The 13,077-nt window shown below is 37.3% G+C and overlaps 1 protein-coding gene across 3 annotated transcripts in view; it reads right to left on the bottom strand.

Annotated features, from left to right (window-relative positions):
* Positions 1–915: 915 nt before the first annotated feature.
* The window catches only part of TRIQK (triple QxxK/R motif containing), an 84,736-nt gene continuing 72,574 nt past the window's right edge, over positions 916–13,077 (bottom strand). For all 3 annotated transcript variants that reach the window (XM_056112070.1, XM_056112079.1, XM_056112062.1), the window contains 2 exons: positions 8,247–8,332; positions 916–1,123 (listed from right to left, as the gene is read on the bottom strand). In XM_056112070.1, coding sequence (XP_055968045.1) covers positions 1,010–1,123; positions 8,247–8,332 — 200 coding nt within the window. In that variant the 3' untranslated portion in view covers positions 916–1,009. The remainder of the gene's footprint in view (positions 1,124–8,246; positions 8,333–13,077) is intronic.

The following is a 13,077-nucleotide window of genomic DNA, read 5'->3' as shown; positions in this document are numbered from 1 at the left end:
TTGACATGTGAATAAGATGAGGCATCTATTTTCTTGTATTGTTTTCCATGAAAGAACACTAATGGATTACCTCTCAAGACACAAAATTCAATTTTGTTAAGCAACTTCATATTGTTCGATTTTAAGGGACAACCCAACCCATAAGTGATTTTTAGGTTAGGGCTGTGGCTATTACTATGATATGAGAAAAACTGCACAGTGAAGTGACAGACTGTCCACATCTCCATAACAAGTGGAGCCAACTGATACTGTAAGCAGCCTGAACAACATAATTAAAACAGAATTCCAAGTTTATATTAACAGAGTAATAAGTTAATTAAAATCAAGATCAACTGAACTTTCTGTTTTCTCCAGTTTAGACAGCCCAAGAGGAAAGGAACTCTATTTTCGAGACATATGTGACTCTTTGAGCTTCTGTCATCCAGGTGCCATTTCTGATGGAGCACATGTGCACTGAACAGGTGGCAAGAAGGAAAAAGATTACTGTAGATGTATATGCAGATAGTATCTCTAATGACATAAAATACGTCTGGAAAGCAAGCAAGCTTTCTTTGAAAAATGAAAAAATTTCTCATGACTTTCATTCCTTCTTCGGTTCTGAAAATGATCTGAGTATGTTTTTGTAAATGAGAACATATACTTTTATTTCTCATGTGTACGAAGCAAAAATAGATTTAGTAATCTGTGAGAGAGTTACACAAATGGATTGGCTAACCCATGGGAAGAATTCAGGATGTGGTTTTTATTTTATTTAAATGCGCTATAAATGGGATGCCACTCAAAAGTCCAAGAACACAACCTTATCAAAGTATCTGATGATCCATGTAATCCTTACATTGCCAGGTAAGGTTCTTGCTTGAAACAATCCTGCACAACTATTTAAAAAGAGATTTTTGCAAAGAGCGGTAGAAAGAATTCAAGATGCTTCAGTCTCAATACTTCAGAAAGTTCTGGTCCCGAGAAGTGATTTTAAAAAAATGATTTTCCTTTCATGTGTGTCGCAGCGCTGTCAATCTTCTCCTGGGCCCAGATCAGGGGCGACGCGTGTGGAGAGTCTGAGGTAGAAGAAAGCATAGAAAGCCAGTAGGAGGGCCAAGATAGCTGCTAGGACAAGACCAACCTCCTGAGGAAGGGAAAAACGGAGTTGTGAAACCGCTGATGAGAGACTGGTTAATATTAACAGTTTTATTACATTAAGTAACCATACAATTCTACAGGAGAACAAGTAAATAATCTGAACACAATAATCAAATTCCTTATGCTTAAAGTTTTTTTTACTTCTCATTAAAAAGAAATTTAACGCACACTTGACAATACCCATTAAAATTTCAGAAGAGGTGGCTGAACAATTTCTATTATAATTTCTATTTCCTAGAATACAACAAAATATCCACCATTGCAAAATATACCCATAATCTGGATATCAAAATTTGGGGTGTAAGGAACAGTTTGTGCTAATCTAGTCTCTACTCACATAGGTTTAACTTTATTTGTTGTATCAGTAAGTTTATTAATTATCACAGTCAGCTATATATCTTAAAATACTCATAAACATGTATTTTCTAATGGAACTATTCTAACAGTCTGTAAATACTTTATTAAGTAATATTTTATCAAAATTTCAAATTCAATCATTTACAATTTGGAGGAACAGAACAACTCAGCTCATGAAGGATAATCCAATATAATTTATCATAACCATAACCAGCACAGATGATCCTGGTTATGCCATTTGGTTGTTTAAGGTGGATCTTTTCAATAAATTATACTTACATAGCATCACTCCAGTTTACTACTTTTATAATATATAATGGTAAGAACTTATTTTTAATATCTTTTTCTAAAACTAAAAGCCTCAAATCTATTTATGTGGAGTGTTTTCAATACTAACTTACATTTGGAAAAACAGAAAACTGTCAGTTCAGTACCTAAAAGCCCTAATATTCCTTTCTGATTTTACCTGTGTTATCTGCACCTTACTCACATTGTTTTATGAAGAAGCAATTTATCTGCCTTTGTATGAACAGGAAAATAAAAATCAGTAATTCCACACATGGCACCTAATAAAGCTGAAAAGCATCAACATGAATAAGGTTTAAACCCAACATGGAATTTTTGCCTCGAGATGCTGAAATTACAAAGGAATAGCTTTTCCTTCATCTTTACTTAGAGCTCCAAACCATAAAAAATAAATGTTAATGAAAATCATGGGGTCGAAAGAGCCAGTGTCAATTATTTTTGTAACATTTGATTTTTTAAAACCTAATATATCAATATAATGTCATATGAAAGTGAATTTTCCTTTGTTGCAGTTGGAGCACTTGGCATCTCAAAAGGGCATGGCGGTACCAGACAGGTTTCATTTATTTTCTTATACTCACAGCTGTGCTCCCAGACCCATCTGGCTACACAGCTACTAATTTTAAGAGGATGTAATAAACAAGTGACACACAACTGCAAACTCCATCTGCTCTGTAGACTGGACAGCAGCAACAGCCACTCACAAGAGCTCAGTGCAAGAACAAAAGTTGGCACTCTGGGTTGAAAATAGCCATCCTCGCCCCCCTCCTCCCATTGAGAATTACGCGTCAATGTCTTGGCCTCTCAAGCGACTCTGGACCGTCTAGATTACAGATATCGTAGACGTCCAGAATAGCCGGAGGCAGGACAAGAAGTTTTTTGGTTTTTTTAAAAAATTTTTATTAGTGAAACAACATGAGGTACAGTCGTAGACTTACAAATTTTTGTGCTTGGGTTTCATTTATACAGTGATCGAATACCCATTCCTCCACCAGTGCCCAAAGGTGGCTGCAGGGGTCATTCACGGTACCAAGTTTCAAAAGATCCGTTAACTCATGAAGCCTACTGTCCATTCAGATCATTGGGGAGTCAGTGTTTTAAAAAGTCGTGAGTGGAGGATACAGCAAAGGCACTAGCGCTCCCCACCCATCCTCCCGTCAATGTGGTGTATGAGCATTTTGAAGACTGAACCTTTGGAAAAAACAAAAAAAGGTAAAATCTGAGAATCCTGCTTTCAGGATATTGGTGCGATAGCTAACTTGGAAACCAGGAAGCACTAATGACTTCCCACACCCACTTCTTGGCCATTTGAAGCTTTTTTCACCCAGCAATGCTCAGGGGTTACTCCTGGCTCTGCACTCGGGAATTACTCCTGGCGGTGCTCAGGGGACCATAAGAGATGCTGGGGATCGAACCGGTTTGGCTGCCCGCAAGGCAAATGCCCTATCTGCTATGCTATTGCTCCAGCCTGGCCATTTGAAGCTTTTAATCAGCAGTGGAGACGGAATTAAAAAGTTTCAGCCAGACTGAGACGTAACACAAGTCGCCCTCCGACCCTTACACATTTCATTTCTGTAGCAGAGAATTGCTTTCTTTTTATTTCCTACTAAACCGTGTGTGCCAGGGATGATAGTCCAAGGGGCGAGTGGTGCATTCTCTGCATGCAGGTGAGCCGACTTTTATCCCCGGCCCCACCTGAAAATGCTCCGGAGCACTGTGGGGGTGGCCCCACACCCCTTAATACATTTAAAAGTGAGCTTTGACTTATTTATTTGAGGGGAGCCACAGCACCAGCGCTTGAAGCTCTTTTCGACTCGGTGCTTGGGTGCTCCCTGGTCGCTTGGACGACCGAGCTGTTGTGGGCCTGAATTGGGACTCTTGCATCCCGAACCCGTGCCCAGCCCACCGGCAGAGCGCAGACTGCTCCAAAGCCCCCACAGAAGAACTAATTGGCACATACAGAATGCTCTTCCCTCTTGCAAACCCTAGGATGGATATTTTTATTCTCAACGGAGTCTAGGGTCCGAGAGACAGGGCCGTGCAGGCATTAAGGTGCTGGCCTTGCAGGTGGCCGACCCCAGTTGGATCCTCCGCAACACCAACGGTTTCCCCGAGTACCACTGGGAAGATGCCCTGAGCGCAGCTGGGTGTGACCCCAGAGCTCAAACAAAAACCAAATAAAACAATAAAATTTATTTAGTGATACAATTCTTATAAAATAATTGGGGGAAAAGCCAAAAAAAAAAAAAAAGGAAGCATCAAACAAAGATGTTATGCAAATGCTTTGGTGCGACATCTATTTCATCCCGGAGTGTAAATCCGGACAGTTTGGAGACAAATGCCCCCCTACGACGCTTGCTCGGGGGCTGGAGTGATGGTTCTATGAGCATCTCACGAATCCTGGGCTCCTGGGGTGCCCCGGGTCTCCCAGAGTCATAGTCAAAGATGCTAGGGAAATGACCCATTTTAAGGCATCAGAAATAAAGATAGCTTCTCAATGGAAATTAATTACAGATTTTGACAAATTCATACTTTACTCTGATCATTAACCGTTCCCTCATTCTCTATTAGTACATACGCATTTACTAAGAAGCACTGTAAATCTTTGTGAGTAAAGACCTTGTTATATATTACTTTTTTATATACCCAGTACATGATTTCTCAATCACTATTACTGACTTGATACAGTCATTATATTTGAAAGTAATTTGGGGACTAAATTCCTTTAAGGTGGTTATAATATCTTCCTTCAAGTTCTATAACGCTTGCAATTTTCAAATAAATAATGAAGGATTGTATAAGATTTAGATCATTTTTACAGAAGTATATAAAAATTATGTAATGCTTTGAGGACTTTACAGCAATATCCACTTGACTATCGTCACAATAAAACTGTTTTGTAATATAAAATACAAAATAAAATGTGGATTTACTTGAAGTTGGGAAATTTTAGGCAAATAACAAACATAATGGGAATTTTACTTACACAATTTATAACGTAAATTTGCTTTACTGTTTCTGTGTATGCTAATTAGCATACAACTAATTAAAAATGTAATGACTAATTAAAAATAATTTCTTAATATACTACCAATTTAAGAAAACTGTGCTGGTGTAAATATTTTAGTTGTGTAGCTTAACAAAATTTTGAAGTAAATGGCACAATCTCTGTTTTGCAAAGATGCCAGCTTATAGTCAGACAGATCTGGATAGTAAGAGGTAAGAAGGACATCTTTCTAGGTCTCCCTACTTTGTGTTCAGTGGTGTTGTCATTTTATTATTTCCTACTCTATGCAGCTGCTCATATTTTTTCTGTCTGTTTAAATTATTTTTAGAGCATAAGATTTTTCATTCTAAAGAATAAGTAGTAAAGCAGTAAAATATTAGAATATTATGGTCATCCTGTGTCAACTAGATAAGAGTCAAATATGTTTGATGTTCATTAGTCCTTAGTTGCTTCTCTGACATTATCAATATGGATAAAATCACTCACTGGGGAAATTAAACAGCATTAAGTGGCAATTGCTGAAAGAAACTTCGTTATTTAAAATCCTATGCTAAAATGACAAGGCAATCAAAGTTTGACAGGGCAAACTAATTAGAATGCCAGATTTGAAATGTAAAACACCTCCCTGGTTTTGATTCTAAAAAGTTTCCTATCATTTTAATAGGCGCCTAACATAAATTTTCAAGCAAATTAAACAATGTTTAAAGTTAAGGTTTCTTTATAAATGGTTTCCACAGGCATATATACTAGACCATTTAAAAAGAAGCTCTCTTCTGATGTCTTTTAGAAATCCAAGTCATAAATGAAATCTGAAACTATTTGCTCATAAGAAAGATAAATGCGACACTGTTTAAAAAACACTGTATAACACTATTAATGCTATTTAATAGTTATTATACACAATAATTAAGGTAAACTTAGCATCTGGGAATATTATTATTTGCTCAAATTAAAACAATAGCAATAGCTATACACACAAAGAACAGTGTAAAACAAGTAAGTAAACAGATGACGGTGCATTTCTCAAAAACACTGTGCTAGCAAGATAAAAAGGAATATTTTTGTCTTGATAGGGCATGGCAATGGTTTCACTATAAGAGACCGTAGAAAGTAACCAATTACAAACTTTGAGAAAAGGGACCACTGCTTTTAGACATCTGGGGTGAGGAAAATAGTTTTGCAATGAATAAAATTTCTTATACAATTTTTCAAGGAAAATATAAGATGAACGATTTATCCATGTCTCTACCTCTATCTCCAGGGTGGCCTCCTGGGCAATATTGGAGGCGGGGGGGGGGGGGGTGGTGGTGGTGGAGGGAGGGGACTTCCCTGTTGCTATCTGCCAGACGGGTCTGCATTTCCAAGCAGGGCAGGAGATGGCGGGGCACCTGCTCTGGGAGACCAGGGAGAACCCAGTCTACCCCTGCAATGCGTAGAGGCTTGAGTGTTGCATCCAGAGATGCTGGAGGGACCATGTGATGTCTGGGATCCAACCTGGGTGGGTCACATCAAGGCAAGTACTGTAGGCCCGGTACTCGCTCCTCAGTCCTACACTCGTCTTTCATTTTTTTTTATTTATTTATTTTTCTTATTATACTGACACAGACATGCTCTGATTTTATTATTAGTAAGCCCTAGAAGACACAAGAGACCCAACTGTTTCAGAAAATGTCTAAACACACTCCTGTGTGAACTGCTGTCACTGAAAACAATACTATTCGCTCTTTATGTGATCAGATTCAGTAACGGTTGGTCAAAGTCATCAAATATGGGGCTGGAGCGATAGCACAGTGGGGAGGGTGTTTGCCTTGCATGCGGCCCACCTGGGTTCGATTCCCAGCACCTCTTAAGGTCCCTGGAGCACCGCCAGGAGTGACTCCTGAGTGCAGAGCCAGGAGTAACCCCTGAGCATCACTGGGTGTGACCCAAAAAGGGAAAAAAAAAGCATCAATCAGTCCGATTGTCTCTCTTTTAAACAGAAAGGATGACTTAGCGTTTGTTAGATTTTATGTTGGGGGATTGTTTTGCTTCATTAAACACAAATGCACAGCACAAACAGAGGAGACTGTGTTGTGAAAACATACACGGCACACAGCAAAGCTTGATCAGAACCAGCGATCAGGAGTAAAAGGAGGGCAGCGTCTACTGACGGTAATAGCGAATTCTGGACGACAACCAAGTATGTCATCTGGCAGCTCGACAGCTGTTACAGCCTGGTAGTAATACCTTGGCATTTGCTATAAGCTATAACTTAGAGAAATTGATTTTTCATCTGCCAGATCAAACCCAAAATCTTCTTTTAACATTTTAATATATAAATAAAATATATGTGCTAGTCACTTTTAACGCTACACAACCGACAAGAGAATTGCCAAATTAATTTTCCTATTTATACTTTAATTCAACTCTAAATACCTGGCAACAGACTGACATGGGTAATATGGTCAATGTAATTCCGTTGGACTTTATTGTGCGAGCACATTGGATTAATATCTGTTAACATCGTTCGGAGTTGTATTTATCCCTGCTAAGCATTTTAAACACTTCTTGCTAAAAGAAGAATTTGGGGAGACTGTCATTCAGAATTTCAGCACACAGAGTACTGATGACAAGGATAATACGCAATATAAAGGTAAATATACCAATGTATATGTCAGTATGAATAAACTAAGAACCTTAAAATAAAATGTCCTGAACTACGGACAAGAAATAGAACTTGAGTGGCAGAGCACAAGCCTAGCATGGTGGGCCCACAGTTTGGTCCCCACGTCACCTCACCACCCCTCCAGCATTTGCCTGAAACTCGGGATCTAAGTTCTAATCCATCTGGCCCCACACTGGGCTGTGCATGAAAAGTGGAGAAGTTCTCCACATCTAAAATGTACAGAAAATTACCAGTTTTTGATTCAGGCTACAGAAAACACTGACATGTTTTAACAATATATAGTGGTCAGAGGGAAACAAAAGGACAACCTCTGTCATAACTGGTATGCTGAGAGGCCATCAACCTTAGAGAGAAATATTATAATATTTCAGTTCTGTTTTGGGACAGGGATTGGGGCTGGGGATGGAAACACCCGAAATATGATGGTGGGAAGGTGTAATGATGGTGGGACCGGTGTTTGAATATTAAATGTGATCAAATACTGTGAACTACTTTATAAAATTTTAAAAAATTTAAAAATTACCAAAAAAATAAATAACTGGTTTGCATAAACTGTGTCTTAACACCTCCTAAAAATCTCTGGATACTAAGGATGCTTGCATTCTTACTTTTTTTTTTAATAAAAAAATCTTTTTAAAATTAAAAACCTTCAATTCTGGCATTGAGTTGGATTTTGAAATGTCATCAAACATTCAGAATTCAACATTTATGTAATCAGTTTTAGAAAATGAAATGGCACGTGCCATCAAAATGAAAGTTAGTGACTACAGGTACCTTTATGCCAATTGCTGTTTTCTTTGCTTCTGCTTTTAATTTGGTTGCTCGTAAAATAGGTTTGGTTTTCTTGTAATCCTGTTTACCTAGAAGAAAATGATTCAGTGAGCTATATTGACATATTTAATTCTGCTCTAACAGCCATATGAAATGTCAAAGAACGCGTGGTGGAAAGCTTAGACACAAAGTTGCAAAGAAGTTCCCATTATGGAAACCATAGTCTTGCTTCCCTAAAGTCAACTTTTCCTAGTTTCTTTCTGAAATTTTGGCAGACATCTTTGGTTTGCTGTACAGTACATATGAAAAATGACAAATTTATTTTAGAACTAAAATGTTTAAAGAGAGTTAACCTTTCGAAAGCATTTAGAAACAAACACATTAAAAAAAAGCATATATATAAGATATAATTATTAAAGTGAACTGTCTTGGTGATAGAAGAATAGATTGTAAATATGCGTAGATATTATCACCGCTATCTAAGTACATAATAATCAATTTGGGAAGTATTCTCAGGTTTCTTTACAGTCAAAGAAGAAAGAATTATTATCATGGAATTTATTTAAAAAATACATAATTAACGTTTAGTCACTGAATTTATCTGGAACTTTCAACTGTTAATGAGGGTAGAATATTTACAGACAGGTGAGAAGTGCTGCCGAGATACTATATTTAGATAATACTTTCAATATTCTTTACCACATTCCACAGCCCAAAAGGAACAAAACTCAGCAAGTGTCACCAAATTTCCTTTTGTGTGTGCCATCTGGTGACCCCACTAATGAGTAACAAAAGAGCTATTACACAGCCTGTGAAGAAAATAGATTTAACAATAATAACAACAAAAATATTGACTAGAATAATAAACTCTTGAGAAGTGGGTCAGAGGAATCGCAAATGCAATGTGTTTTTCTGACTAGGAGTTAACACACCAGCAAATAATCTCCCCAGCTGTTTTATATTTTCTGTCCCCCCCCCCCTTTTTTTTTGCTTTCTTTTTTTCATCCTAACTCCCTTTATATTCAGTGCTAAATTTCTTTCTTTAATGTACCCTTATGTTTTTAAAATCTAAATAATATAAAGTGTAAGTTCAATTTCCACATCTTACACTGACATAGATCTCAAGCAGTTAATCTAAAGAATATCATAAAATTTTAATTTGTATGTATCTGCCGATAATTCGAGTGTCCCTTTAAAATCCCATATAATATTTTAGGATTAGAAGTAGGATGGAGAAGTGAAGCAAACAGATGGAAGCAATGAAGAAATGTTATATTTATGTTCCATACAAAACAAACATAAAAGTGCTTCTTTGGCTGAAGAAATTTTTTTTAAAGGAGTATATGCTGCTTCCTGAACTGCTATTGTATTGAAACCATTTTAAGTCTATGAACATGTAGAGCCCTAAAAAATATTCTTTGATAATGGGATTTAAGGATCCAGAAATGAGCCAGTTGTGAAACTTTATAGTAAATTATCTACATTTAAAGGATGGAATGAACAAAATACAGAAAAATAATACTCTGGCCCATTTTAAATTAGCAACGTTTAATTCTACTGAAAAAAAATTGTGACAAGTGTTCACTCTGATTTCACATCTCAACAGTTAAACTATTCATGTCTTTACTCTTGCTGAGTTATAAACAGTTCGGAACAATGGAAAGGGTGACACATCAAAAGCCTCCCCTCAGTGCTACAAAGCAACTTTCCAATGAGAATCTAAACCGAAATTTAAGATTAGAGATTTAGGCCCAACTGTCTTATTGTTATATTTTCTTTGGTACATGTCTTGAAATAACCTGTAATTAATAGAGAAAAACAGGCAATTATTGTATTAACCTATATTCTCTTTATACACATATACAGAATGTTAGATGATGCCTTTTCATGATAGATTCAAATACACATACTTCAAGAATCGTCACTCTTTTTTTTTTCACTTGCAAGGGAATTGTTGGTTAAGTCAGTATTTCCCAGAGTGGGTGATCCCACTGGGAACAGGGCCACTGGGATTATTCGTGGGGTTCAGAGGAATAGTCAGAGACAAATGGGGGACACATTCTCTTTGTTACAGAACATAAATTTCCAAGGTGGGGGTGCTGACTGATTTCTTTTTCTGAAAAAGGGGGTGGTGGACCAAAGAAGTTTTGTAACCTTTGGGTTAAATAATATTTTCTTATTAGACTTAATTTTCATGATCTCATCACATGCTTCTAAGTGTCTACATGTAAGTTGATGTGAATGTTTCTAACTGTATTTATAACAAATAGGCGTTAAAAATTACTGTTCGCCTGATATTTCTCCAAACAATTCATTCATCATGCGTTTAGCATTCTCCTTGCTAACGTCTATATATTGAAACTATATTCTTTGAGACTTTAAGTGAAAATGTTCCCAAGGGTATCCATTAATTTCTTTATGACTAGATCTTTCCAACGAACCCAACTATTTGACAGAAACTGAATGCCTCTGGGGGAGGAGGGCGGGCAACACCAGGCAGTGACCGGGGGTCATTCCTGGGTCTCTGCTCGTGGGCCATGCCTGCAGTTGCTCCCAAGCCACATTCCGTGCTGGGATTCGAACCAAGGTCACTTGTGGTCACCGCCGCAAGCTAGGGAAGCACCTTAATCTTTATACTTTCTTTCTTGCCCCTTCAATACTTGAATTAAAGCTTCAAGAAAGATACACATGTTCATGTGACTATAAAAATAAAAATCTACAAAAGCCCATTTGAATGCTTATGTCTAGAAAAGACACACACGGATATTCTACATTTTATACAGAGAGGATTTCTTGAATGCAGCTGGATTTGAACCCCCAAACCAGAGAAGCTAGTTAGCATTTATTGATTACGTGTGAATACGTGAGCAAATCTGAATTATTCAAATCTACCAAACCAAATTTCTATCATCTAGCTTATTACAAATGACACCATCATCACTTTCTTTTTGTTTCCCAAGAAACTAAGGGAAAAAAACAACCTATTTTCTTTATATCACCTCTTCTGATTGTATGATTTATGCTTTCTTGGTGCAAACTAATCATATAATAATGGTGGGACTCAGGGGAGCACATGGGGTGCTGAGGATTGAACCCAAGTTGATCGCCTACAAACTCACTGGTAATAAAACTTTCTTATCCTCACTAATATCTGGTATTATTTTATCAAAATTGTCTAGCCTGATAACATAATAATTCTTTCATTTCTCTTTGCACTTAGTTTTTCTATCTTATTTTTGTTTAAGTAGAAAGTCAGGCAACTGATTTGAAGTATTTCTTCTTGACTAATATTTTTCATCCGCAGCTACATACAACCATCAAAACACTACTTTCCCAGCATCTATTAAATTATAAAGAAAAAGAAAAAGGTTACATTTTAAAGTAAGTATGTGGATTTATTTCTTTTCTACCCATCCGGTTATCTTACATGTGTGCCAATTTGGGGTCAGAGCACACAGGCAATTCATGGCCTTGTATATTTTCATTTCAGTCTACAATAGCTTTTTCCTTATTTTCTTGCACAGCAGATCTGCTACTGAAAAACCATCTTGTTTGGTGTATCTAATGATGTCTTATGCTCACCCCTTTGTGGAAGTGTTTAATGGTAAATTTTAGGCTGAGAGTCTTGCTATAGGTAAATGGGCAACTTTTCTATGCTCACCTTTTCTCTATGATTCACACACTCTTATGCTTCAAGAGCTTAACTAGAACATGGCCAAATATAGATCTCTCTGAATTTATCTTTTCAGACTGTTGAGATCCTTTGTTATACAAACTGGATTTTTTAAAATCAAATTAGATCATTTTTGGACATTAATTTTTAAAACATTCTGACTCCTTGTTCCTCTCCTCTCATTTCAGTATTTATTATTGAGCAGACATTGATGTCCTTGAAAGTATTCTAGACTTCATGTCTGTTTCTTTTTTTAATTCTCTGTACTCCTTTTCTCTGGTCATTCCACTAGATTGTGTCAACTTCTCTTTGAGACTTCTCTTGTGATTTGTTCTGCATATAAACCAGGCTAGCATGATTTTTTTTTCACATGATCCATGATTTTTGTGAGGAAGTGGATATATGTGGTACAATGTGGCAACTGTACAAATCAGATCTCCTCTAAGAAGCATTACTTCTGTTTGTTTTGGTGACATTAGTGTTTAATTCTTATTATTTTTTGTTAACTTTCTAATTCTATAGTCTATTACTTGCATGAAGTGATAGCACAGTGGTAGGGCGTTTGCCTTGCACGCAGCCAGCCCGGCTGAGCCGGGTTCGATTCCTCTGCCCCTCTCGGAGAGCCTGGCAAGCTACCGAGAGTATACTACCCTTGCCGCAAAGCCTGGCAAGCTACCCGACACATTCAATATGCCAAACACAGTAACAACAAATCTCACAATGGAGACGTTACTGGGCCCGCTTGAGCAAATCGATGAACAATGGGAGGATAGTGACGGTGACAGTTACTGCCATATGCAGTCACATAGTTTAAAGCTCATCTAATGACCAAACATTATTTTCTTATATGCCTTGAAACAGTAAGTCTTCCAGGTTTTCTAAGGGGATGAGTGTGTATGTGTGTGTTATAATATATTATTATAATAATACAGGGCTGGAGTGATAGCACAGCGGTAGGGCATTTGCCTTGTGTGCAGCCAGCCCAGCTGAGCCAGGTTCGATTCCTCCGCCCCTCTCAGAGAGCCTGGCAAGCTACCGAGAGTATTCAATATGCCAGACACAGTAACAAGAAGTCTCACAATGGAGACGTTACTGAGCAAATCGATAAACAACGGGAGGACAGTGGGTTTTTTTAATTTATTTTATAATAATATAATTATA

The sequence above is a fragment of the Sorex fumeus genome, unplaced genomic scaffold, assembly GCF_029834395.1.
Source record: "Sorex fumeus unplaced genomic scaffold, SorFum_2.1 ptg000002l, whole genome shotgun sequence".
In the NCBI taxonomy this organism is placed as follows: domain Eukaryota; kingdom Metazoa; phylum Chordata; class Mammalia; order Eulipotyphla; family Soricidae; genus Sorex; species Sorex fumeus.
Note: the sequence above shows the minus strand (reverse complement) of the source record. Positions and strands in the feature narration are given on the sequence as shown.